At 38.3% G+C, this 27,243-nt stretch overlaps 2 protein-coding genes across 9 annotated transcripts in view; one reads left to right on the top strand and one right to left on the bottom strand.

The window, feature by feature from the left end:
* Window positions 1-27,243, bottom strand: part of LOC126872395 (basement membrane-specific heparan sulfate proteoglycan core protein-like) — a 291,064-nt gene that overhangs the window by 44,604 nt on the left and 219,217 nt on the right. Inside the window, exons 9-11 of one of the 7 annotated variants that reach the window (XR_007691965.1) lie at window positions 13,903-16,092; window positions 13,801-13,833; window positions 13,348-13,563 (exon numbers count right to left, since the gene is read on the bottom strand). The exons of 1 other annotated variant lie outside the window; for it this stretch is intronic. The gene's annotated coding sequence lies outside the window, so the exon portion shown is untranslated. Of the gene's footprint in view, window positions 1-13,347; window positions 16,093-27,243 lie in introns of all 7 variants that reach the window. 5 more of the 7 variants (XR_007691964.1, XR_007691966.1, XR_007691967.1 and 2 more) reach the window with 5 other exon arrangements.
* The window catches only part of LOC126872393 (uncharacterized), a 116,649-nt gene that overhangs the window by 54,766 nt on the left and 34,640 nt on the right, over window positions 1-27,243 (top strand). The window contains exon 4 of one of the 2 annotated variants that reach the window (XM_050632297.1): window positions 16,637-16,780. The exons of the other annotated variant lie outside the window; for it this stretch is intronic. Within the exon in view, the coding sequence (XP_050488254.1) occupies window positions 16,637-16,780 (144 nt within the window). The remainder of the gene's footprint in view (window positions 1-16,636; window positions 16,781-27,243) is intronic. 2 annotated transcript variants of the gene reach the window in all.

The raw sequence follows: 27,243 nt of genomic DNA, 5'->3' as shown, positions 1-27,243 counted from the left end.
CAAATCGAGCCACTCCCGCGGCTCTACGTTTCCGAATATTTCGGTAATTGATATTTGAAATTGAACCGCGTGGACGTTTGTTTTTTTTTTTTTTTTGCCTGGCGTTTCCTGGTCGCGGAAAGCAGAGGGAGTCGTTCCTATGTTTTTTAGACATGTACGAATCTCTGCGATCGACGGTTTGGATTAGCTTCTTTTCCATGTTTTATAATTGATCCAACTGTACGGTCTTTCTCCACTCTTTTTACCCATGGAATATCGTTATCGATCGAAAAACTGCTTTGAAGATTAATCATTGTGTAGAAAGTTTCTGGTTCCCGCGGTATTCTCATTGGATAGCGCTCTTTCGTTTGCGGAAGTGAGGTTTTCAGTACTCTGTCGAACTCTCCAAAAGCCGAGAATATTTTACAACAGCCTCGACCTCGACTATTCTCCGGGCTAATTAGTTCGTTTAAAGGAATCAGCTTTATCGAGGTTGATTAAAAGAGTGCTCGAATAGAACACAGAAGACGAGAGCGGCGATGGAAAAAGGAGAGGACGAAAAAGGTTGGACAGAATTCACCTCATAATCTTCGTAGCCAAGCGTCCTCTTCGTTCCCCTTTTACCATCGGTCTCTCTGGCGAAGCGCTCTCCTCGATAAATCACGTGCTCCAACGACGTGTAAACAAGGCTGACTTAATAAATCTAATTATCTGCGGGAAGAGGCGAGAAAGCGTTTCCACCGAAGGAAAAATAATTTCTCGCGGAAGAATTTTTCGGTTCGGATATCGGCGTCGCCTCCCGTGTTCGATCGACTTTAAAACTGTCCGTAAGGGAATATTTATTAGTTTGAAGAGAGATTCCTCGGGTAAATGTCGAACGTTCTAGCATACAAATTTTATGGAAATTCCCTGGGGCATCGTACCATGCTCCCGTTCAAGCGATTTCTATAAATTTCGCCGGTGCATTGAAATAAACGTTCCAACATACAATATTTCTTCCTCTTCGTCTTTAATAATGTTCGTAGTAACGTCTAAATGTTTCGAAACAAGGGTTCCTCATTTGCTAAGCTATTTAGTATATTTCATACTATATCTTCTTAGAATCTTCGTTTCATCCATATCCATTTTTCTCTCGCTTACCTTTTCTTCTTTTTCTTTGGTTCATCATCCCTCTTTAAAATCTCCCTTTCTTACAGCAGTTTCTGATTAGGGACTTCATATTGTATTTCATCAAGTCTCTCTTACAGGGGATTCAAAGGACCAATTGCGACTAACTCTAATCCAATCGTGTTTTACCGTCTTTTTATCAAACTAGAACCGTCACGAAATAAATCTCACGTCTTTCTTCTCCTTAAATTTTCTCTCTCTTCTTTCTTTTCGCTTGCCATCCTTCTTTTTCTACGCTTTCCCCATCGATTATACATACAATACGTTCGACAATGCATTGCGTGCGTATTGGGAAGACATTGATGTTATTAAACGGTGCCCACACAGGTGTCACACAGCGCTTATAAATTTTAGTGCCCACTTTACACGTGTTTCATATATATTTTGCACATGTTTCATTTATATTTCATATTCGAAAATAATGTATTAATAGAGATCATAGTAGACTCATTAAATCATTTATATTTCATATTCGAAAATAATATATTAATAGATATCATAGTAGACTGGTTAAATTTATTAAATTTAACGCGTTAATTTAGTGATTCTAAAATGTCTTTCATCGTATAGCTCGTGATCCGTATATTAGTTTAATACTCTATTTAACTTTCGCTTTATTAAATTCGATTATCTCTCGTGTTCAAATGTGTACAATTATTTCAATTATTTTTACCTTATCCTCATTGATATTAAATTAAATTAAATTTCTTAAAATGACTCTCATCGGATTTTTAGCATCTCGTACATTAGTTCTATCATTAGCCAGGTTGTGTTTCGTCAAATTTAATCATCCCGTTCATATTCGTATAAATGCAGGAATGTTATATTATTAATTAATAGAAAAAACAGTATGATAAACACAATAACGTTGCACTCTCACAAAATCGAATATAATATCGCGTTTCGCGTATTCGTTTCTCTCTAATTCTACGTCACAACAACACGACGAACTTCTCTCGACCACGATAAATTGAACTCTGACAGCACTTTTCACACTCATTTTTCCCTTAACAAACCTTGGTAACGCTCACAACACTCCTTGACGACATTAACATATCTTGACAACGTTTATAAATAATCACCCCTCACGCCACGTCCTTCCCTGATGTCATACCATACCACATAAATATTTCTCTTTCCTTTTCTCTCTCTTTCTATACGTTTTCTTCAATCTTATCTCTGAGACAATTTACCAGCTGACCTGGTAATTCCTACTTTTCTTCCTACTTAGTTTTTTACATTCTCTGTTCCGGTGTTTTCTCTCTGCAATTTTCCCACCACCCATCGACTTCTCGCCGTATTTCCTCTGTCGTGTGTCGCGTCTTGCTTGTACCTTGTACCCATGTCAGGTTCGCTTGTCGTTGTCGCGCATAAGGGCCCGTCATCTCGATTTTACTCCTGGTGGAAGTAAAATTTCTCTGTGCAACGAACGTCGTTATTCTCGTAAGTTCAACGGAGACAGTTCCCTCTCTCTTTCTCTCTCGCCTGTTTTCTTCAAAACTCTCTTTGCCTTCTTCTCGTCCGGTGAAAATTCCCACGCGAGGCACAGTAAAACTCCGTTCCACCACGGAACGGAGTTTTAACAAGTTAAATGGCACCCTTCTTCCACTCTGTGAGAGATTTCAGCCCCTAATCTAGACGTAAGAGAAAACGCAATCGATCATTTTCTCAGGTAAATCTCTGACTTTAAATGAATGCAGATCGTTATTTGGTTCAGGATCACCGATACTGAACAAGATCGTAACAGATATTTTCATTAGTCGAGTGATAAAGAGAACGCTTTATTTGGACTGATAAAGAAACTTTACGTGCTATCTTTATTATAGCGAATACAGATTTGCGAAAATTGTTGGATGACGAGTGTCTGAGAATCAAGTAAACATTTATGGTAGAGTATCGAAAGAGAGCGAGCACTGATTTATATTGGAGTTTGCACGTAACAAAAATATTTGTTGTGCTCTTTCAAATTCGATAAGCAAGATTGTACTTCAGAATTTTATTAACTAATTAAACGATAAACGTACTTACCTTTGGTAGAACTGATTTTTAACTTTAATGCATCATACGTTCTTTATGAGCTCAGCAAGAATATGTTCCAATCGTTAATGATTAACAAAAGAAATTTCTTCCGAATTATGATAAAAGATACCAGAATTTTTATGCGAATCTATAAGAAGATTATTTTACTTGATTTAGAAATTATTGTCCTTATTTGATTATTAAGTATAGCTTCTACTACATCATTTTGCAAGTAATGAACAAAAATCTGTCTGGAATTCAACATCGCTACACGATCTTTATTTTCAACTCCCTTTTTCTCTTCTGTTCGGCGTCTCTGATGCATGCACGAGTACTTTTTACCTTCAAGAATTACTTTACTCATCCCGCGTCACTTATCTCGAATTAATACGCCTTTCAGCACGCCCGCCGACGATTTTTCCCTTCAGCCACTTTGTTCTGAGTAATTTCGCGCGAATGGAAGTCACGGCGAGGAATTGGGTGGAAAAGTATTGTAAAAATAATGGTCGAATCAGTCGAGTATACACAGCCATAAAGCAGGCAGTTTCGCCCGCTGAGACGCGGAATTATGTCCGGTCGACGCTGTGACACCGTCGCGGCATAAATTCCGGCTTAACGACTGCAATTACGCGGTGAAACGATCGGGCAGAATTTTAAGCATCGATCTCGTTCTACTTGAGAACGATCTTTACCATTTTATGTCCGGGATACGATTGAAATCTTCACGAATGTCAATCAAATTTTTGTACGCACTTGATATTTATTTTCTAGAGATGTTTAAACAAGAATTTCTCAACTGTAATAACAATACAATCTGTAAGAATAATGTAATATAATATTAACGAATAGATAAAAATCATTAAATGTAAATTATAGAATTACACTGATAAATAGATTTTACACATACATTTTACAGCAATTTTACATTTTACAATTTACAAATAATATAATGAATAAAATAATCAGCTCCTTTGTAATTAATAAAATTTAGTGGCAGGATTTTAGTTATTTTATTATGTAACTTGTTATCATTGTGCAAGAGATTATTTTAGCATTGGCAATAAGAAACTTTTACGTGATGATTTACTTGCAATTTTGCGATATTAGACGTCACGTGTACGTGGTGCGTATTCAATATCACGACTGCATGACGAATCACCAAGCCAGTTCCTCATAAACTTCTTTTTTCCTTAGCAAGACTTCTTTGTTTTACTGTTTCTCTGCCTTGGTCCTAGCATCGTTCCAGAAAAGATATACAACTCTCACGGGGAACAGCATATTAAATCTCAGCCAAAAATTGTTTCACCTCCAGGATGGAATTTTGGATGCGGCAGCCGCGTGAAAATAATATACTGCTGTCGGAAGTATGTATGTTGAATGTACGTTACTTTAGTTGCAATTTAATTTCACGCTTTCGAGTATTATGCACATGCTTCAAATCCATATCCTCCAAGCTGAATAAAATGAAAAAGGTCAACCCGAAACTTCTTGCTTCAATTGTTCAAATTTGCCTCAAAATCATCATCTTGATTAACTATATAAATGGAGTGGTATCGTAAAGAATATTTTGAAAGTTTGCAATGAAATTCGCTGTCACTCATCTAAATTTGTGAAAGTAAATGATTTGTTTTTAGAGAACTTAAAACGTTAATATGTAAAATATTCGAAATATGATATACAGGCCAAAGAAATCTCTGCACAGCCTTTATCCCTTCGCTTATATTCGAAAAATTATACTGCATAAAAATCCGCGATCTACTAATTATCTCTCCACGCTTTGAAATTTATGAGCATAAAAAACTTGAAATTAATCATTTTCCCTTCTAAAAATATCCAAATATATCAGATAAAAATATAATTTACTTGAAAAATATGTACCGCATAAAAAGCCGCAATCTACTATCTCCCGAAGTTTAAAAATTCTGAAACTTAAAAAGCCGGAAATTGCCTACTTTTGTTCCTAAACATATCACATGCATCACATGAAAAATATAATTCACACAATCAACGAGCCTGAAATTCCCGAAAACGCGAAATTCGTGCTGGCCAATCTCAAAATGAACTCGTTATCGTTGTCACGAGAGAAAGTTGGCGAGAACGGACCACGAACTTTAACATGGCAATTCGTGGCGTTGATATAGCGGCAACGATTCGGTTAGGTGGACTGTAATTACGATGATCGAAGAACTTCGATGAGGATCTATCCGACCGTCAGTCGGCAGCCGCGCGAACGTTTCGAGTTTTCCAACATCTGCAGCCATGTCTACAAGCGAGCGCAGCCGCGGCCAGCGAGATTTCGACATTAGACTGAAAGCTTAACGAGGGAATCGAGGACGGAACGACGTGAAACTTCCCCGACTGGAAGTTGCCGCGATATCCAAAGTGTTTCGGGACCGCTCGCCATCTCGGCTCTCCCAATCGAATGTAATTATATTGGAAACGAGGCTGATCCTAGTTACAATAAACGGCTTGGACCAGCTTGAATATTCTCGCCAACGGATTAAAATTCTCGAGACACGGTAAGCTTTCTACGTGTCGTTCTGTATAGTCTCTGTCGTTTACGCATCGAGCTGCATATTGGAGATTTCGAAAGCCAGGATCGGTTTCAGCTATTTCCCAAGGAGAAAGATTGAGTAAATTACTGGAAGGATAAGTTGAATCGACTTAAAGATTTTATTACATTTTTTTTCTAGACCAATGAATATCTGCTTTCTTCGATAGAGTTACATGTTGGATCTTTCTGTTGTTTAGAGACGTAGGATAAAAAGGTGGAAAAGTATTCTACCATCTTTGTAAGAGATAAAAATATGTTCCAGTTGGGCAAATGCAGTTGGTATATTTCTCTAGCGTTTCGTTACGCTTACCACGACACTCGAGCGATTCGTCTTAATTCACATTTTCACGTCATCCGCCAAGGAAGATGAGTGCGAATGCATTTCGTTTATTTTCTTTATTACATCACTTCATGAAATGATGTCAGATTGCCACTGTGTCAAACTAAGAAGAAGTCTGTTATCGTATACTTTATTTCAGTTAAACATTGGATCCGTACGTTTCGCGTGAAACATTTAATATTATATGAAATCTCTGGTTTAATAATTGCTATTATGGAAGTACTATCATAGGACTTATTACATTTATTAATATTTATAATTTGGATATTAATAACCTGTAACTTGCAAATTTTACTTATAATATAAATTTTAATTATGCGAGAGAACACTAATCGATTCCTTTAACGTCACGTGATTTCTTTTAGCTAGTCCATTTTATGTACATTTTCTGCCAAACAATTTTTCTAGCCTCGATCAACTATCGTTTTCCCTAGACGGATAGACTGTGCAATCGAGAATGACGAGATTTGACGAAATTTAGTTTTGATACGATGCTCTGTGCTCCGTGGAAATCCAGCAAAAGGGAGTACATTGCGATGATATCGATAGACGGTCCCGTCGATATCTTCTTTTTCTCTGTCCTGATCTTCTCGTTTGGTTCCGGAGTACAAATCGAATCGAAAGTGGGTCACGGATAAACAAGCTTCGTTTATTCCGCATACTGCCACGATAAAACATAGAATTTTGATTGTGGCTACGATTTTTCAACATGCAAACGTCTGAGTTCGATCAATGGGACGTGTTCTCGTCACGGTTTCGAATTTATATTCCGAATTTATTTACATAATTCAAATAAAGTTGTTTAGCGTTAACAAATTTGAATAGCATTGTTAATATTACCGATATATTTGATGTATATTTCCAATCGTCGTACTGTATCGTGTACATTAAAAATAATTACGAATTCCATTCATTGTTCTTTTTTCATTATTTTAACGCCGCTGTGCAAAATTAAATTTGCAATTCTACGAAAAATCTACCCAGAAGGAATTATCCGGCTCTCCAAAAAGGTAAAACGTAATATGAAAATTGTCTGATTCTACGCAACAAGTCTAAAATAAACTCACCACCCAATAAGAATGATACAAGAAGTAACAAAGATAACATTGAGTTAATTTAATTAACAATAACGAATTCCGTATAGATTAAGCCATAAACAAATTTTTCTTAATATTAGAATCACTAGAATATTAGAATACCAACCAGTAAAGTATAAAACTTGTATCAAAAGAATTAAAATGAAAGATATATGAAAAGATATATCTTCTATCCATACATTTTATAAATAAAAAAAAAAACATTCAAAACCCCACAGCAATATCGCCTGTAACTCCATAAAGTTTCTGTAAAAAAAAAGCTCCGACCCTTTTCACTAGTCTGGTATTTTCAGTGTTACAAAAAAGCGTAGATCATGTGGCACCCATGAAAGGAATGAATCGCCATCGTTTTATTGATAAAACCAGTACGTTGTAGCATTTATTCGCGTCAGCAAGCCGCTGTATTACTCTCGTGGAATACGTTCAGGATATGCTCCATAGAATTTCCTTTGTTTTAAAAAAGCGAACAATCAAATTCCAGAAATCAATCAAAAAAGGACTCGAATTTTCTTTGTTTCGGTGCATTCCTTTCGAGCATCGGCATTCCTGTTGCATCGTCACAGCCACGTGTAATTAAATTAAAACCGCATAGTGAGCTGGAAGCCACAAGGTATTGAACATGTCTGTTCTTTCTGGCTGGAGCAGCACGCATGGGATTGCGGGTACACGAACCGAATGGCAAACAGAGGCCCCGGTTTATAGAACAGAGAAAACTGGTCGATGCTTCAACTCCAACCTGCTTCAACCCCTCCAAGTCCTTTAGTATCGTATTGTTCGATCGGAATATATGTTCAGAAGGTGCATTCTGCGATCAGAGTCTCGATTCTCTCTCGAAATCGTCCCCACGACCTTCGACTACGCTATTTCCGGCGAGATTGTCGAAAGCACCAGGGATAAAGTTATATCGTATTTCCGCCTCCCTAAGGTCCGACGATACTCTCAACTTTCGGTAATTGACGAACCGTGGCGACCGTATCGACAGTATGACCGGTTCGAAAATCTTTAACTTCGCGTTATTACCATCTATACGCTATCAACCGGAGCTTTAAAAAGGAACTACAGAGGGAAACAGAGAGAAAGGAAAAGAGAGACAGAGAGTTTTCTGTTAAAAGGAACCTCCGTGTATTCTCTCGATTTTCAATCGTCTCGGGGAATCTCGATGACGCAAAGTTTCGAATCTCCTCGATCGTCTATTTTGTTTTTGGATGGGACAACTTGAACGGTAATGGGTTATAGAACGTTTGATCGACGTCGTACTACCGGTGAAATGACAATCGATATAGAGTCAAGTGGAGCTTCAATGGACGAGAATAGACGGGAAAAGAATGAAAGAACACGCCTTCTGTCGGTAATTTTATAACGGATTCTTTTGGCTTGAAAAAGCTATTCGACGAAATATCCACCAAGCTAATAATTCCACGATCGCACGGATTTCTCTGGGTTTTATGTGTCTCACACCATGAAAACGTTTTACAGCCCTGTCAACGGTTTTACAACCCCTTAAGAACCAATTACATCCTTGGATTTCAGGAAACAATCGCCACTTCCGCGAGAAGATCAGATTGATCCTACGGTCGTAAATGTTTCGAATATATATGGTGTGACTGCAATCGCGGTAGAACGCCTAAGGAACGATCCTTCGTAAAAAGTCAGTCGAAAGCGTGCAATAAAGTTTTTAAATGCGAGACTTTGGTTTTAAGAAGAAAAACTATCTTGAAAATCGGCACGCATCTGAGTGTAAGTTTCGGCTTCATGGGCTTCTCTCTATGGGGTTTTGTTAAATCAAGTGTATTTAAAAAATAACAGGCGCCATTGAAAAATAGGAAACAATTACTGTTTTTAAAGAATTAGGAAATGTAAGTAATACCCGAGGACTTTATAAAAATTTCATTTGAACGGTACAATCGTATGCAATATCATACGTCCAACAGATTGAACAGTTTCAGCATTGAGAATGTTAATTTTAAAAAGTCCTATCCTTATTTGTGAAGTCATTTGAATAAAAAGCACCAAAGGAGGCGAACAACAGATAGAAAGAAAATGTGATAGTAATAAAGACAAGAACTACATATGTCCATAAATGCAAACACGACTAGGCTTCCAAAATCGGATTTCTCTAAAGCAAAATTTATGCATTCGTACATTTGTGTATTTTCGATTTATTTTTTCACGAAAAATTATGCCTTATCCGATGCTATCGCGATTGCAGAGATTCTGTATATCGTCGAGAGGAATAAATATCCACGATTCGAAAAATCTTGCCATTTATTTAAAAAAGGAAAAGAAATAAGAGAGAGAGAGAGAAAAGAAGAAACGGAGAGAGAAAGAAATGTATCAAAGTGTAAGGAGAGGAAGGGTGGCATGGGTTCGATTGAAGGATCGATTCGCGAACCATCCAAATCCGGATGATCCGACTGTATGACGTTCGTTTATCCTCTCGATGATAAGCCATGGCTGGGTGTCGTCGCAAAAACGATACTTTCGGAGGTCGCCCTCACGCGAAGACGTTTTCCTCAGATACCGTTTCCTATCGATATCATCCCTCTTCTCTTCCCTCGCTACAGCGAGAGCGAGAGCGAGAGCGAGAGCGAGAGAGAGAGAGAGAGAGAGAGAGAGAAATCTTTTGAACGTCATGAACGCCATTCCTTACCGGAGAACGATGCAAAAACTGATTGCTTCGCGGCTAGCAACGATCGATGAGCGTTGATTCATCGCGCTGAATAACCCTGGAAATTGAAAATGATGCGTTGAGAACGAGCTCCGTTCGTCGAGGATTTAAAGCATCCAGTATACTATACCCTTCCATCTCTCTCGTGCGTGTTTCCCATCGCCGGCAAAAGCTTGGAATTTTTCCTTCGTCTCGACCCGTAATACCGTTATCAAACCGGTAATTACGCTGCTTTGTACGTACCGGCGATACAACACGGTCTGCGAAGCAGTTCGAAACTCGATTGGCGCAATAACGGGCCGAAGAGAACTTCGTTATTGTTTCCTGACGTGAACGAAATAACTGAGATAACGAGACGATGAAATAAATAATGGCACATCATTACGCACACCATTGTTGCGAAATTATCGTATACGATGAATTCAAATAGTTGTGCCGTTATTTTCCGAAATACTTGGTTGCCAGTCTATGAATATTATACGGTTACAAGCATACCTGGTTATATCAACGATATAATTTTAATTTTAAATTTTCCAACTACCAAGGAAAGTACGAATTGTTTCCCCGATATGAGTGGAATATTCATGACGCCAAAACGGGCAAGAGGAAAGGGGTTACAGTAGAGCTATTTCATCGAGACGGTGTTACGGTGGCTTCGTAATGGCAACTAGCCATAATATGGACGAGCAACGACGCTCCCAACTTCACGCGTAAAGAGAATATGCCTGGGAAGCCGATGCTCTAACTTGAAGCATTCGCTTCGGGGCGAAACACACGAAATCGATGTAGCCGCTAATTGTAAAGCTTCTCCGATCGGCGGTCGAGTTCGATCGACTGCATAGAAGCCTGGTTATTCACGATACGCTCGATATGTTTATTGCATGATCGTCTTAATTAACTTCCGTGCTCGATGGTTATCGAATTCCCCGCTGCTTCGGCTCCCGTATTACGAGTTCTTGAAATTACATCTCGTCCTCTTGTTCACATTCTGACGTCTTGTTTCAATTTAATAGACATAACTAACAGCCGTTTCCACACGTTCACCATGACAGCTACCTGATTAAAAGAGAGGAGATTTTAATACAATTTTATGGAGATTTTTATAGTGAAAATTGAAAGCTTCTATAATTTTTAAAGACAGGGGTTTGAAAAATTTGTTTTCATATATCACGTGTTCGTGCCGTGTATAGCGAAATACTATGGTTCGATATTCACTGGATATTCTCATTTTTGTTTCAATTTATTTGAAACAGACGTCGGTTAATAAAATTATATTCTGCCAACTATTTAAACGTACTCTAGTTATAATTGTTTTCGTAATTAGAGCGTGCAGTATATCGCGTAGATATAGTATTTAAAGATTAATTGAAATAAATACTTGGAGTTTCTTTCCTTTAGAATTATTCTTTACGTTTACGTAGTTATTCTTTGGTCACGAAAAAAACTCCACAGTGGCCGTTAATATGTTAATAACGCAATAAAAATGAAAATTAAAATACGCTATAAAATAACGAGAAAAGAGATAGAAGTGCATCTCTCACCCTCCAAGAGACAAGTTGAGAAAAGGATACATAATTTCCTAGAATCCTATTTAGGATATAATTTTATTTCTCTAGACAATTTTGTTTTATGAATTTACAAGTCTCTATGAGTGTCTACAGTAGATATCTTCTAATGTTTGAAAACACAGACTAAAATTTCATTTTATTTATAACTTTTGCGATCAAAAATGTTGTCACTCTTACCACTTTCCCTCTTAGTTAGTCGATTAATATCGTGCAATAGAAGGAAATTGATCCAGTTTTTCAGAGTCGCACCATCACTGTTTCACATCATTGGCCAAAGTGGTTCCGCGGATATTCGCGAGACCCTTTCGCGCAAACACTGGCAATAACATCAAATCCCACATATTCCATCTAGCCACAAATCAAGTATACCGACAGTTATCTCGTTACACTTTCCATACTTCCGGTATTTATGGAGCAAAACGTAATCTACATCGGTCGTGCTCTCGTTTCATCCACGAAATAACATCCCAATTTCCTCTTTTAGTAATATATTTGCTATTCGAACGTACTACGCTGCCTCGTCTAATTAATTTTTTTATTCATTGTGCTTAACAATACGTTTTCCGTAAACGTACTCCGATTCCTAGGATAACTCGAAAGTTGAATGGCCAGAATGTAATTTAACTACTAGACAAGCATCGTTTCGATCAATTTAATTTCGAACAGTTTGGCCCGCCGTTGTTTGAACGCGCCATTCTTGATCAGGCAGATGATTAAAAGAAAACAAGAAAAAAAAAAAGGAAAAAGGAAAAAGGAAAGCGGGAGAAAGAAGTTTGAAAAAATAGGTGGATAAAAAATTTTCATTAAATTTCTCTAACGTCGAGCACGGATTTTTCATAATCCCGATGCACGGCCGGTGGCAAATTCGAAACACCGAACACGCGGCATGCCGTGCAAAACCATTTTCATTATTCGTCTCACTTTTATACGATGGCATTTACAGCGCGAAATCCGACGCGCGTAACGCCCGCTATTCCAGATATAATTCTATTTGCTGTATTTTTATCCTTCGTTCTTTTTTCTCCTGTCCCTGTCCCTTTTCCCCTATGTACGCACGCATCGCGTAAAAAATACGCGCAGATACTGTTTCAAACGGGACGAACATTACAACGATTTTTATTTTCAAGTACCTACGTAAAGTACTTTTAATATTTTTCATTCCGTTCCTCGTAATCATCTTTCTCTCTTTTCTCTTGCCTCCCCTCCCACCTCCCCCCGTTCGGTTTCCATTACGTTGTAGTTTTTTGGAAAACGAAGTTTAATCGATGAAAACACTACTTGACTTTCGGATTAAAGCGAACGAGAGAAGAGCAAATAGAGAGTGTGTTTGTGAACAACACAAACTTCGAGATGTTGGTCGAGAGCGTAATCTGATCGACGTTGCTGCAAGATTTTCATGCATTTCTGTTTTCTCTTTTTGTTCCTTCCAGCTTTGTTGATGATGATAATGCGATATTCGAACCGAAATGTTATAAGATTGATGCGATTCAGTGTACAGTTAACGTAACGTAATATAACCATAATCTATCATGTTGTTCCTGTATGATTTTTACATTTATTGAAATACTCTGGCAAATTATACTTTGTGTAGTATTTTATATTAATAGACATTTGATAGGATGTGAATGAAAGAAGAGATTTATAATAAAATAACAAGAAATTACGAGTTTAAATTATTCCAAATATCATGCAAACATTTTGTTCGCACACGGTAGGTGTCCTAACTAATACTTACAGTTAGCATTGTATATTTTTCGTCTTTGCTTTAATATATTTACAAACAGAACTAAGAAATAATTATTGTTATCTTCAATAAGTTCGTTTTTGGAAAGGTTAGGTTCGGATCACGAATTGCCTTGCAACAACTAACGCCATGGAATAACCACGAAAACATCCAACTTGTAAATTTGCACTCGGGTAAAACGCAAGAATGTAAATGAGAGAGTAGTACTTACCCGATTCAGGTTCTTTGAAGCAGTCCGCTTCGTATCCAGTTCACGAATTCCATCAAAAGTTGTCGTCATGTGCCTCTACACTCTACACGAGATTCCACGCCGAAGCATAGCACGAGAAGTCCACTCGTCGTCGTGTTGACATTGACTCGTCAAAGAGTCAAAGACACATGGCGTCGACGAACGCTGTATCTCTTAACCCCACTCCATAAGTTTCTCCTATGGACAAAGTCGTACGAATACAGAAATTTCTAGCACGAAATTTTTCTACGGAATTTAAGATTCTGTACCTTCACCGTAGATTCCCGAGATAGAAAATATATTTCAGGATTACTTGCGATATTATATAGACAATTATATTAAGCGAAATTTACTCGACGAACAATGAAAATGTTTCCGTGTTTAAATTCGACTCGTTGAAGAATTAAAAGGCATCTGATGCCGATGAACGCTTACCTGCTTCTGCTTTATTCGTTCCAGAAATTTCTCCTATGGACAAAGTTAGTCACACGAGCACAGAAATCTTTTTACATAATTCATAATTTAGTATCTTTTTACTTTATTGTCTCACGATGTTAAATTCCAAACTCGCGATGTTATTCATCCACAGTATAGTTCGTAAAATGCACTTGATGTTGTGTTGACATTCACCTGTCGAAGGATCAAAGACATATAACGTCGATGAAGGCTTGCGAGCTTCTATCCCCACTCCATAAGTTTCCTCTTTCGAGTAAGCTCACAGGAACACAGAGAAATTTTTAGAACAGAATTTTCTTACAGAGTTTAAGAATTATTCTTCCATACACATTACCGGAGATAAGAGATTGAGATTAGGCTTTACAATGCATCACTACGCGCAATATTCTACACACGCGCTTACAAAAATAATACGGCCAGATTGACAGCGACGTTGTGTTGCCATTCACTCGTCGAAGGACTAAAGACGAATGTTTTTGATTACAAATCTATCGCGTGCCTGCTTGGATCCCCACCCCGTGACCCCTCGACTATGTCGCGCGAATGCAAACATTTCGAATAGCTAAGGAATTTAAGATTTATTATGTTCGCAATGCGACGTAGAAAATCGCGCGTGCTTTTCATCGATTGTTATCTCCAATCGGCATTTCCAGCATTTGGCTGGCCTGGATAAAAACGAAACTCTACAAAAACTTGCAGTTAAATATTGAACAATCCGGCGGGGGCGTTTCCTATTTCGATCGTTAAAGAAACACGTGAAAACGAGATTGAATGGGTTAAATGGAAATCGAAGGTTTTCCCGCCTCCCTCCGTTCATGATGAATTCGTCACAGTCGAAACAACGAATTAAATGGTATCAAAACTCGCCTGGTAACAAATTCGCTCGTGCAGGCGTATTGCTATTCGCTCGTGTTTCATCCCACTCTTTTTCGCCCCTTTTCCTTCTTCCCTTCCACTCCTACTTTTTTTTTTTTTTTTTTTTTTGATTCTCGAACTCTATCACCATAACAATGCTCGTGAAATCGGGCCACTGTGATGATGTTCATCCGCCGGGCTATTTTTTAACTCGTCGGAGTTTCCTCTTTTTTTTTTTGTTTGATATACGTACTTTTGTACGTTATTATACGCTAGCTATCATTCGTGCAGTATATATAATTGACGATATCCGGTTACGCGTAAAATAATGACGAAAATATTATGTTATTGTTATCAGAAATAAGTGACAAAGTGCGTGAGATTTCTATGTTAAAACTATCGAACGGTGGTCTGTGAACGAGGAGTGGGTTATTTTTTATCTTTTGAACTACGGCTGCGTAATTATTTTATTGGATACATGTATAGCTTTATTTTTTTTCACGTAATTTCCATGTTAAATAAAACAAAATTCTACTTTGTTTTTATCGTGCATTTTTATTCTAAATGTACGCGGAAGATATAAAATTATAGAGAATATGTGGAGAATAATTAATAAAAGATGCAGGGTCATGAAATTATGAAAAAATGATGAAAGTTATTTCATTACGTAACAAAAGTTATGGCCGTCATAAACTGTTAAATATGAGATATCGGATGATAAATGTAAAGTTGAATATCATTTTTAACAAAGGCCGGCTTGCACGATAATTCATCAATTGATAAACATTAATAAAACAGAACATTAATAAACTGACAAGACACGAGTTATACATCATAAACTTCAATTTTATCATTCTACAGGTGCAAATTCCTGCATAAAATTCAACATCATATAGAATAATCAAATAATTTATACAATTAATAAAATTTACTTGCAAAATCTTTGCAAAGTCTCGCACGCTGCGTTACTCAGATTTCTAGGTATTATGAACGTAAAATACTGATAATGTATGGTTTGTAACTAACAGTAATTAATTTAATTGTACAAGAGAAAGCCTTTCTCCTTTGATATATGACAACATATTGTGTGCGACGTTAAAAATGCATTTCGCCTAAAAATATCAGGAAAATACCGAATAAAATACAATTTGTTCAAATACGTTAAATTAAGTTTTCCGATAAATGTAATGGCTAATATACATAATTAAGAACAACCAACACGTAAAATAGTGATTTAATAGTAGCCGCGACTATAATAATACTTGCAACCCTCAGTAAATAATCGAGAAGAGAATACTCACCATTCCACCTTCATTTAACTAACGCTGCTCAGTAATGGCAAATGCTCGTTTTCCATCATCTAGGCTTGGTATTCCAATGTTTCCAAGAAATCCATCGACCAATCCATCGATATTCCTGCAAATCCGCCATCCATTATCACTGCGATCACCATGACAATACGACTGGAATTTAGCTGGTAGAGTTACAGAGCGACTCGACGTTAGGCGTTATGATATTGAACACTCGGATCTAGCGATTCTCGATCCACGAATTTCAGGCGTCTATGCGGGTAAGGTTCGCTTCTAATCTTCGTGGATATAATTCTGGACAGTTGAGTATTCGTCGAACGCCCCAGGCGTCGCATTCGAGTCTACGATTCGCCTTGTCTCGCGGTTAATAAACACCGTGGAAACTCTGTCGATCGTCGTTCCCGGAGAATCGTAACCTAGAAACTACCTCGAACTTCCGGGATATCTGGAAGTTCTCTATATTACGAATCACAGTGCTCTTAATCCACTTTCCATCCGCGTTCTTGACATTAAATTCTCTAAATTATCGACAATCGAAGTTTATTGGAAATTTCTATGGAAATCATACAGAATATTTTCTATGATATAGAATATTCTAAAATCCGGATATATCTAACTCGTGAACTGGTATCTCTGTTGCAAATGACAAGGTGCATGGAGGTAGCAAGGAGATATCGAAGGACGACCCTGTTCTTTGCGAATTTCTACGGCATGAAAAAATCGAACTGGCTGCAACGTTTCCCACGAGGATTTCGCCAAGAGATCGAAAGCTCTGGTTCGGAAAACGTGCAACTGTAAGCAGCCCTCTTGCACAATTGAACTAATATTATCAGTGAAATTTTACAAGTTATAATACTAATAAATCCTCTTGCGTGGCAGTACTAAGTTTGGTAATAAAGTAAACGAAGCTCTTTCAGCAAATTTTACAATTTACGAGTCAGTGAATCTGTAACGTTATAAAATATCACATCACTGATATTTAAGTAACTTTTTCACTTGTCAATTTACTAATAACATTGCTTGGTAAATTATTATGCAAGATGGCTGCTGCTTTCGTGACCGTAATTTAATCGCTCAAAAACGCTTTGTCTCTCTGACTATTTCCTGCCCGTAACATTTTTCACCTTGTTTGTCGCTACCAGTCTATGCAGCTTGTTTGCATTTCCTACCACGCGATTAATGTTATATATGTGGAAAGAACGTAACGCCAACTTGTCGACTGGTTATCGATATTCACATGCGAATGCGAAGTAAAACCGTAGTTTGCCGGTCTGAGACAGTTGTCAGAAAATACGAGGAGAGCAGAAGGAAAAGAAGGAGGAATATAAGATAAAATCGAGTGTAAGGGAGTCTAATCGACTGTGTTCCGTTATTGCTACTGTCAGATACCACGATCAGCGAATACTCGACGCCGCGAGGTCGCGGATCGCAATATCGAACTGAAGAGAAAACAGGGTCAAATTGATGACACCGTTCCCGTTGACGTGCCTCCGAGAGATTATTTGAACGAGCAGTCGATCCCAACCTAAATACGACGTTCGCAGCCTCCTGTTCTCGAATTGTTCGTTTTCTTGTTATCCGCGAGTCTACGATAGTCGCTAGCTCACGAAAATGTGCGAACGCTTGTAGAAATTTTTTACGAACAAGTTACGAAACAAGTTCAAAAGAGTGGAAGTTACAAGATCTTGTCTCTCTGTTGTGTTTATGATTTAGTTGCTTCGATCGTAGATGTAGAATTAACGAGGAAGATTAGGAAAATTGTTCTATAATAAACAATAAGATTTTTAGAAAAGAAAGCGAGGTTCAAAAGCATCAAGCTCGTTTGATAACGATAACGATAAATATACAACTGAGAAGCATTTTGAAGAAGGCAGCTATAAAAAAGAACTATACGAGTAAGACTATGAAAAATATATGGTTTGACTCGTAAAAGTATCTAAAAACTTATAGAAACAACAATTGTGTCTTGTCACAATACTAATAACATCTCAAGATGTTTTACATAACGTTTATATATGTATTTTTTCTTCTATTGTATTCGTCGAAGAAATAGTTTTTTATTCCTGACGAGTCTTCTCATAGTCGAAGGATACAAATTTTTATCACCCAAAATAGATTGATTTATGGAAATATTCGATGAGACCTTTTACGACAACGGGTTGCCTTGCAACCAAGATTTATACTGTTTGGTTGCTCTAGTGCTTTTACGTCGAAGTATCGAAGATTGAGTAGGATGAGTGACAATGTTTAGTGTTCACGTGGAATGTCCATAATCTGCAGTGGTGGTAGTCTGGAATGGCACTTTACCAGACGTTATTGTGCTCTAGAATTATACTTAAGCCCTGTGGTATCTTCGAGAACCTAATAAAACTGACAAAAGGACGACCGAGGTTCGGGGAATTTATTCCGACTCTTGAATTTCAAATCGTTCGGAGATATTCGAACGAATCTGCACGATACTTTGTATCGGTTTCACGTGTCGATCAATCGACATACAGGGTGAGTCACAACGCGCGGAAAATACGACAGGAATCGATTCAACACACTAAAGTAGGAAGAAATGTTCACATACGACGTTCTTGATATGACATTTTTTCGACAAATAGTTTGTTTCGTGTCGTAATAGTTGTTTACCTACCTTGGGAAAAATTCCTCGAAGTGAGCAGGTCCAGCTTCAACAAAAGCGTAAATGCATCGCATTGGATCGTCGAATTTGTACGAATTTATCGGTAACTTTGATCGTCACGATGTCGAGGAGTATTAACACAGGCAACTGAAGTAGTAGAAACGAGAGATTTTAAACGTCCCCATAACAAATAATCGCATGGATTCAGGTCCATCCAGGGAGGGAGCCGGCCAGGAAATAAGGCCAACGCGACCTGTCCATTTGCCAGGAAATCGTAGATCTAAGTAATGTCTGGCATCGTAAAACAAGCTGTAACTCCAAAACAAGGTCATATCGACGTATGTTTATACGAACTCCTTATTTTAGAATGCTGAATCAGCCACTATCGTACCTTCCACAAAAATTCGGCTTACCGTGTATAAAGTACGTAGAAACCCGCAAGATGTCCAAAAGAATACACACATGCGAACACGAGACGCATAGAAAATGTCCCAGAACGCTTAATCTCAGATTCTTCGCTTAATTGCATCGAGGTTAATGCCAGACTACCATGATTCTTGCAGCATGAGATAAAGAGAACGGTTGTCGAAATGGTCGATTTACGATGGTAGTTCGCTTTATCAGATTTCCAAATACCATTTTCATCAGACGCTGTTCTGTATGACGGAGGATCACGTCATGCATCCGGCCTCTGGGAGGAGACAATAGAGCAGCGAAGGGAATCGCGGAGGAACACAGTGAAAAAGGAGAAGTCGCTGTATGGGCGTAGATTCACCTATCGTCGAGCGCCATACAAGCAATACCCCAGGAGCTTTATGAACGATTGGACTCGTATTTCCGACGGAAAGTACATCACCGTGGACGTTTCCACGGCGAAAACAACGAGAGGCGAAGCGCTCGCACGTTGCCTGGTTCCAAGGAAATATGAAAGCTACGCCCGATCGGGCAGCTATATTTCATAACTCACGAGAAGGACGACGTTGGTGAAAAGAATCGTCACGAGTATCGTTTCTAAGTGGCCCGTGAAATTTCGCTCCCTCTTCGCAAGCTCTCCGTGTCCCCTTTCATTCGTCGCGCGACGATCGGTATTCTCGGTTCTTTCACGGGTATTTTTTGAAGGTGGTCGCTCGCGTGAGTGTCTGGCAAGCGACCAAGAAACTTTCTAGGCTGCCACGATCCAAACCACGGTACAGTAATGACCTCAAGGGCGGTACCTTTTGTGCTATCTTTCTGTTTTTCCTCTTTTTCCTTTCGTTTCATCTCCATCTCCTTTTAGCTTACTCTCTGCTCTCCCTTCTGCGTTTCGGCTCAACGATGGATTTTAACAGCCATTTCATCGGCAATTTACGCCCAGATTCAGGCTAATTAGCCGGAGAATTGTTTGCGGTTGCAAAGAATTCCTCGCCGGACTTTTTGTTGCGTGCCTATCATTCGCGTAATTAAGCTTGCTCGCGAAACCCGCGAAACATAATAAAGTCGAGTCTCCGTTCTTCTATCGTTCCATACGTGTTATTAAAAAATTCCACGGGAAATTTCATACTCTACCGACGAGCTAATTTATTCGATCGATGTACACGCATGCACCAAGTGCACTATCCTTCGTAGATATCCAGACAATTTACTTCTGATTTATAGTCATAAAGACTACAGTGCTAAACTATCTATTGTACCATATAACAATAATATATCTTAATATTTACTACGTATATCGCTACATATATTTATTATTTAAACATCGTCGATTGTATTAATGTCAAAAAATTCGTCCTTGTGAAAAGATAAAAAAAACATAAAAATAGAATGTTTGCATCCTCGGCTCAATTGCTGAGAAAATCGAACTTGGAAATTTATCAAGTATACTCGAACATGTTTAATTCCACACTGAACAGGACTAAATAATCGACATAATTCTAAGTGTGAAAATAAGTTGAAAATGTAGAATGAAATCCAAATTTTATTCTCGGATTAATAAAAGTTTTAAAGCTTCATTTAAAGGAAAGAATAGAATGTGAACACGTTTACTTAGGACTCGGCTTAGTACTGTTTTCTCAGAAACAATGCATTCTGTGAAAAATTTTATTCTGCATCGTCGACTTATTTTCACACCTAGTACGTGAATTAGCCATGTTCACGTATATGTGATCAATTTTCAAATTCGATTTTCTGGAATACTAAGTCGAAAATGAAGAATTTTGATTCCATATCTTTGTCTTACTCTTGCACGAGGAATCACACCATTTCCGTTTTTATGTTATTTGGACGGACCCTGTATTTTTGTACGAATGATATCTGTTTGATAACATCTGGATGTGATGGAATCTGACTGAAATGACGAACGAAACTGTTTCCTGATCACGTGTACCGGATAAAACGGAACGCTTTGATGCTTCCCTATCGGAGATCGTTCTCGCTTTTCCAGAGAGATGAAAGCCGACGCAAAAACAAAAGAAAGCTTCACTCGGTTTACAGGGTATTACGCGCAATCCATACTGATGTAATCCCGACGCGTACTATCCCCTGGCCCTCTGAAGGTCGCAAGAAATTCCCGATCAGAATCGTCCAAAGGGACACAGCGGGATTCCAACCGCTGCTGTTCCATATATGTATGCACGTTGGTAATTCCACCCTTCGAGCTTTCTCGCCCGTTCCAGAAACTGGCCATTCGGTTGTTCGACTGGAGAACCTTCCACGAATTAATTTGTTCCTTGGGGTGACATCCTTCAACATCAAGAATACTGAACGACACATGGTATTACAGCACGCGGATAATACGGTGTTTCTATAAGATTCATGGTGTTACGCCACGAGGCTTACCATAGGCCGTGCCCCTAACCGTCGCTCGTGATACTACAGTGTCGCAGATGGATCGTCTTATAGGACCGGCGAAATATATACAATATAGCGACAAGCGCGTAGTTGCCATCAAGCAGCGAGTTCTAGAAACGTCGATTCGCCTGCGGTCCGTTATTTCATCTACACAAAGAAGGTGGCAGATCATAGGCAGAACGGTGGTGTGACCCGAGTGTAGTAGGGGTCGTCTCCCAGAGAAGACAAAGAAAAAATCGAAGGGTAATCAGTGTCATTTGGGGATTCAAACGGAATGCATCGAGAGGTTTAGACGAATAAAATCCAGGTCGCTTAGTCTAACGAATATATCAAGAAATATCATAAAGTCAGGTCGAATTACTAACAAACTAATTGTATTTATCATTAAATAATTTGTGACGTGTTCATTATAATTTGAAATATTGTTAAATATACAAGTTTTATATAAACCCTGTTCAACTCATTTGAACCACCTCTGTTATCTTAATTGAAATAGGAGAACGATTAATTCGTTGACGCGTTTTCCTCGCGACAGCGTCTCTCCGCGAACGGTCGTAACACATGGATTAGAATTAACAGAACATACTAATTCTTTTTATCTACGGTAGCTTTACAGATATTTTTGGATTTAAACAACTTTCTTTTATATGATAAAAATACATGCAATAATTATAGCGTAACAAATGTGGATGAAGATAAGAATGATTTTATGGTATAGGGAATGTCCTTATGATACCCACTTTATGATATTAGGATATTTATGGAGTATGAGATAAACCTGAAAAGTTATTGAGCAAAGTCTTTAAGAATTATTATCTGATCTTATACTTTAGGTTGTAAAGAATCCTTATGTATATATGTTAATTTTCTGTATAATAAAGTACTTCGTACACACAACGCACGTCCAATCAATTTCAACTCGTGATATCATGCATCTACGAATTTCTTCTTATTAGTTATTGATACTATAACGTAAATATTCGATCTCTGTTCTAAATTTTATGTCACATTTTATCCAACACTCGTGTGTAGTAATATACGCACGAGTTTGCAGTGCATTTCTCTCTTCATATACCCTTCGGATAATGCATGTTCTAAAAAGTTTGGAAATATACGCGGTGAGAAGAAGTGCAAGTTCCCGGGGGGCCAAGTACTATTAAGATGCGGAATTTTCAACGTCAACAAATAGTAAACCCTTTCTCAACAACGTGGTAAAACATTCTACAAAAATACGTATCTGAGAGGAAGAAATTTGACCCTGCGGTGCGTATTTTTACAGCCCAGCACAACGGCGAGTATCATGGAAAAACCATGCTCTTTTTAACGTCGCGTATTAATTCCTCGCTACGAGCAATATGTAAATTAAAAATCGCGTTACAACAGGGGAGAGAACGAATTTTCGCTGGTTTAAAGCCGCTCTAGGATAACGAGAATTACCAGGTAGTTTACCCAGAGAACTGTCTTCTTTCGCCGTGCAAAGGAAGACGATTTGCATGATTTATAAACTGCCAGCATCCCCCGTGAGTCTGCAACGTTGAAAACGGGTAAGCTACCCCGTAGCCAAGGTCAACGAAAATTCGCAATTCCGGCCAACAAAAGGATCTCGCCCTGATTCCGACGATTCTCCTACATACATGCATGTCGTTATGGTAATTCTGATCTTCCATGGTGTCCAAGTGCGAGTCGAATTTTCAGGGAGACATAGCACAATGCGAAGGTCCTCACCTCTTCGCAGATTTTATCATCGGCAATGGTTTTTATAAGAATAGAAAATGATAGTATACTGGGATATTTTCGGATAATAATAATAAAAATCGTCATGTGGCTTGAAAATGCGATTCGCTTGTAATATTTATTGAGATAAACGAAAAAGGTTATAATTTCGGTATTTGTTTTCTACGAGATCATTTTACGAACTCTATTACGTTTTCACATCATTTTCTAGCCAATCGTGTTTCTTTTCTCTATAACTACTCTTGACAAATTGTTTAAATTCGAAAAGAAGAATTTTAATATGAAATAGGTAGTTGAAAAAATGACTCTGGAAATAGCCGATAAATCTCAAATTTTGTGTAACAAACAAATAATATTAGCCTAGTTGTTGTGTTTCAATCTCATTAATCTTACTCTACATAACTAACGTTATTAATGTTTTTTTATTAATATCCAGAAGTTGGACAAAAACGCATATTTAATTCTAAAATCAAACGAGAGGTACACAATCTTGATGCGAGCTGTGTCACGATATACTGAACTTGAAAATCGCTGCTCTCTAAAACACGGCAGATCTAACTTATCGTATTTCTCATTTAAGAGCTTCATATCTAACCATGAAAACGCCAAGTGACGAAAAATACGATCTCGCTCTTAATTGTCCAATTAATTCATAAAAAAGTAGGAGTAAAAAATCTTCTCGACACCTCGCAGCAGTTGATCGCGAATAAGCAGGTGAACTTAGGACATCGAGTAGACGATTCGGCGAAGAAACGAAGTTATAAACGAAGCCGGTGTGGCTCGAATAAAAATCAAGGGTCGTAGGTGGTTACGAGGTCCCCGTGGTGGAAACCCTGGATGAAAACTCGATCAACGTCGCCATGGGTTTGGCGTGTTACAGTGTTACAGAGGGGCTGAGGGGGATGAAAGTCGTTCGATGGACGAAGGGTGTCCAGCAACGCGATTTCTTCTCCCCTAGACGGTCATACTACATCCAGACGTCGTCGTGGATATCGTAGCTTTCGAACAGATGAGGACCTATTGGGAGAGGAAGGTTAGACACGACCGTGGGTTGATTTCAAATGATCCTGGATTTCCAAGGGTGAATAAAAAAAGGAAGACTGTCCACCGGAAAGTGAAATGAATTTCTCGCGGCAAACCATCGTTTTTTCTTTTCTTCTTTTCCTTTCTTTCCCTTTCTCCATTATGTTCGTGCAGTCTTTCTCTGTTTTCGTTGTTTCCAAGAAGGATGCTTTAGCGGTTGAATTTTATATGACGCGATCGAACGAAGCATAAGAAAGAGAAGAAGGAAGATTCAACCCCGTTGTGGAAGGGGTGGTAAGCAGAGGAGGAAAAATCCCAAGGGAATGAGAATTTCAATGCGGATCGTAGTCGTGGATGATGATCGATCTTTCTCGGTGGTTGGTTATCAGGAAGGCAGAGCTTCAAAGTGCTTTGACCGCTCCCTTCGTTCCATGGATTTCCCTTCTTTGGACAGACTGGATGCCACCACCGATGCTCTTACTGAACGAATAGGTAAGGAGGAAATTTGTTAAAGGGAAACGAGATTTGATAGTCCTGCTTGAGGACCTTTCATTTCTTCGCTCCCCACATCGCGCTACGAACACTTCTTCTATTTGCTCGAACTAGGCAGTTAGCGAACTAGAGGCGGAGAATTTGGGAATTTTTTCCCGGTAACGGCGTGAATTTCCACTGAAACGCCGTGCTTATCGACGTCGATCGATTCTCGTTTAGCTTTTACCATCGGAATCGCGGCTTTTGAGGGTGTTGCGGTTCCCCTGCTCCGGTGTCAATTTGTGAAAATGGAATTTTCTTCCATTCCAAGTGACGTATATTTATGAATTCATCCACCATTAACTCTAACAATTTTTAGATATTCTCTCTAAGGTATATTCATAACTACGAGTCCAAGTCGAAGAGATTTTTGTTATCTGGAAAAGACTATGCATTCGAACTTTTTCAATACTATCCATAATAGTTTATAATAGAACACATATAATAAATGTTCCTTGTTATAGAGAACATACACACTGTCGACCATAAATAAAAGAACAGTTGCTCGATATATTTATTGAAAATTTCTAACGAATTTTGCTTGATTCGCTATTTTATTTCATAAGGTACGTGTAATTAAATTAAGTAACAAAGTTCTAATGAAATAACAAAAAGATAAAAGCAATGGAAAGTATTGGTATCGTATCAAATATCAGAAAGTACCTTAATATTCATATCTGGCAATATATTAGGTTGTTCGAAAAGTTTCTTTCGCTTTATAAGGAAATAATAGATTAGTTGAAAGAATTATGCACGAACATAATAATAGAAATATAACGAAATGAATCATACCTAATTCAATAAAATAATATAAAACAAAAATTGTTGTTCATCTGTTATCACATTATGAAACGAAAGAAACTTTTGGGACAACCTGATATGTACACGTTAATTCTTCGCACAGAAAGGGTTAATAATTGAATCCGTATTCTAGCGCCTCAAAAAATCAATAGCACAATTTCACTATGAATTTGTTCAAGTGTCATCTCGTTCGAGTAGCCGCGAACAATAACGCGATGAAAAAATTTAACGGTAAAAGTTGTGTAATTCGAAGCAAGTGTCGCTGCGCCATATGAAAAGGAAGTCGGTGGTTCATCGATCTTTCTCGCGGTTGGTATCAGGACGGCATACCACGGAGGTGCTTCTGGCTTTTGCCTTTGTTGGCTCTTCATCGGATCCTTTCTTCGGGCCGTGTCGGAAGCAGCTGGTTTTGAAATATCCAATGTAGTGGCGAGATCTCTCTTTTCAATACACGGTCCAACAGCAGTGCCGACGAGTTTACCACTTGCAGAGAGTAGAGGCCAAGCCCCAGGTATGCGGACTGGGTATTCGGTACAAAAGTAGTTTTTCCAAGGCCCGTTTGGCCGGCATCGAAGTTTCAAATGAGTTTCCTTTGAAATTTAACTCCCGCTCTCCCGTCAGTGTGAAAGTACATCGACCGACACTTTATCCCCGATCTACACGTGTCTGTAGGAAAAGTCAGGTCGAACGGGTCGAATGCAAAATTGAAACTTCACTCACGATTTGCGCTTGATGAGGAAAACCGGGGGGAAAACCTCGATAGATAGAAGGCAACCGTTTCCTCTCCGCGAAGTTGTTCCATATACTCGCTGAGTTTGGGAATTTTACGAGTTCCCATGTGAATTTGCGCACGTACGTATTCCAAAAGTCGCAACAAATCAAACTAGGTTTCCAGGGGAAACAACCAACTATTGGGATGTTTTCTGAAAAAGTTATTTCTGTGAACATTACACAGAAAAAACGTGACGAATTTATTTTTGTTGATTTTTCAACTGCAACGCTATTTGACAGCTGGAACTGAGGATTTCAATATATTTGGCGTTGACGAGTATTTATGAAATTCATCGACAGCATATTACACAACACTGAATTATTCTGAGTTGTGACATATACAAATTGTTTTTATCATAATGGAAAATTTGTTGTTTTAAAAAATGTTTCGGCTACTTGACAACTCTTCCATGTTTATTTGTATCCTGTTAAATTGCGATGCGAACTTGAAGTGTCATCAGTTATCGAGTAATACTTGAGAAACTTTGAGGAAATTCTTAGCTGTGATTGTTAAGTGCATAACGTCGAACGAAATAAGATCACGACAGCAAGGAATTAAAGAGACAGAAAACGGAGTTGAGAATGGAGGTGGAATAGCCAGAAACGAATACCCTGAGTCAACGGATTCTGCTTGCAGATGATCCTGGTATCCAGCCCGCGGAAAATTATTGGATAATCCTCTTTCACCATAATAATATGGTACAAACGATGAAACCCAGATATATTTCATAACTTCCACCAGTTTTCTTTATCCTTCTCTGGTTTATGAACTTCCATCGTATTAACCAACCAGAAGTGCAATAATAATTGTAAGATTGAAGTAACTGGACACATTTCTTAATCATCACATTTGTTAAAGCGTAACGCACAATATATCCGCTATCGAGAAAGTTACGAACTTTTCGAACAACCTAATAATGAAACACAATATCATTTCCTTTTATT

This window comes from Bombus huntii, chromosome 13 (genome assembly GCF_024542735.1).
Source record: "Bombus huntii isolate Logan2020A chromosome 13, iyBomHunt1.1, whole genome shotgun sequence".
Taxonomy (NCBI): Eukaryota; Metazoa; Arthropoda; class Insecta; order Hymenoptera; family Apidae; genus Bombus; species Bombus huntii.
Note: the sequence above shows the minus strand (reverse complement) of the source record. Positions and strands in the feature narration are given on the sequence as shown.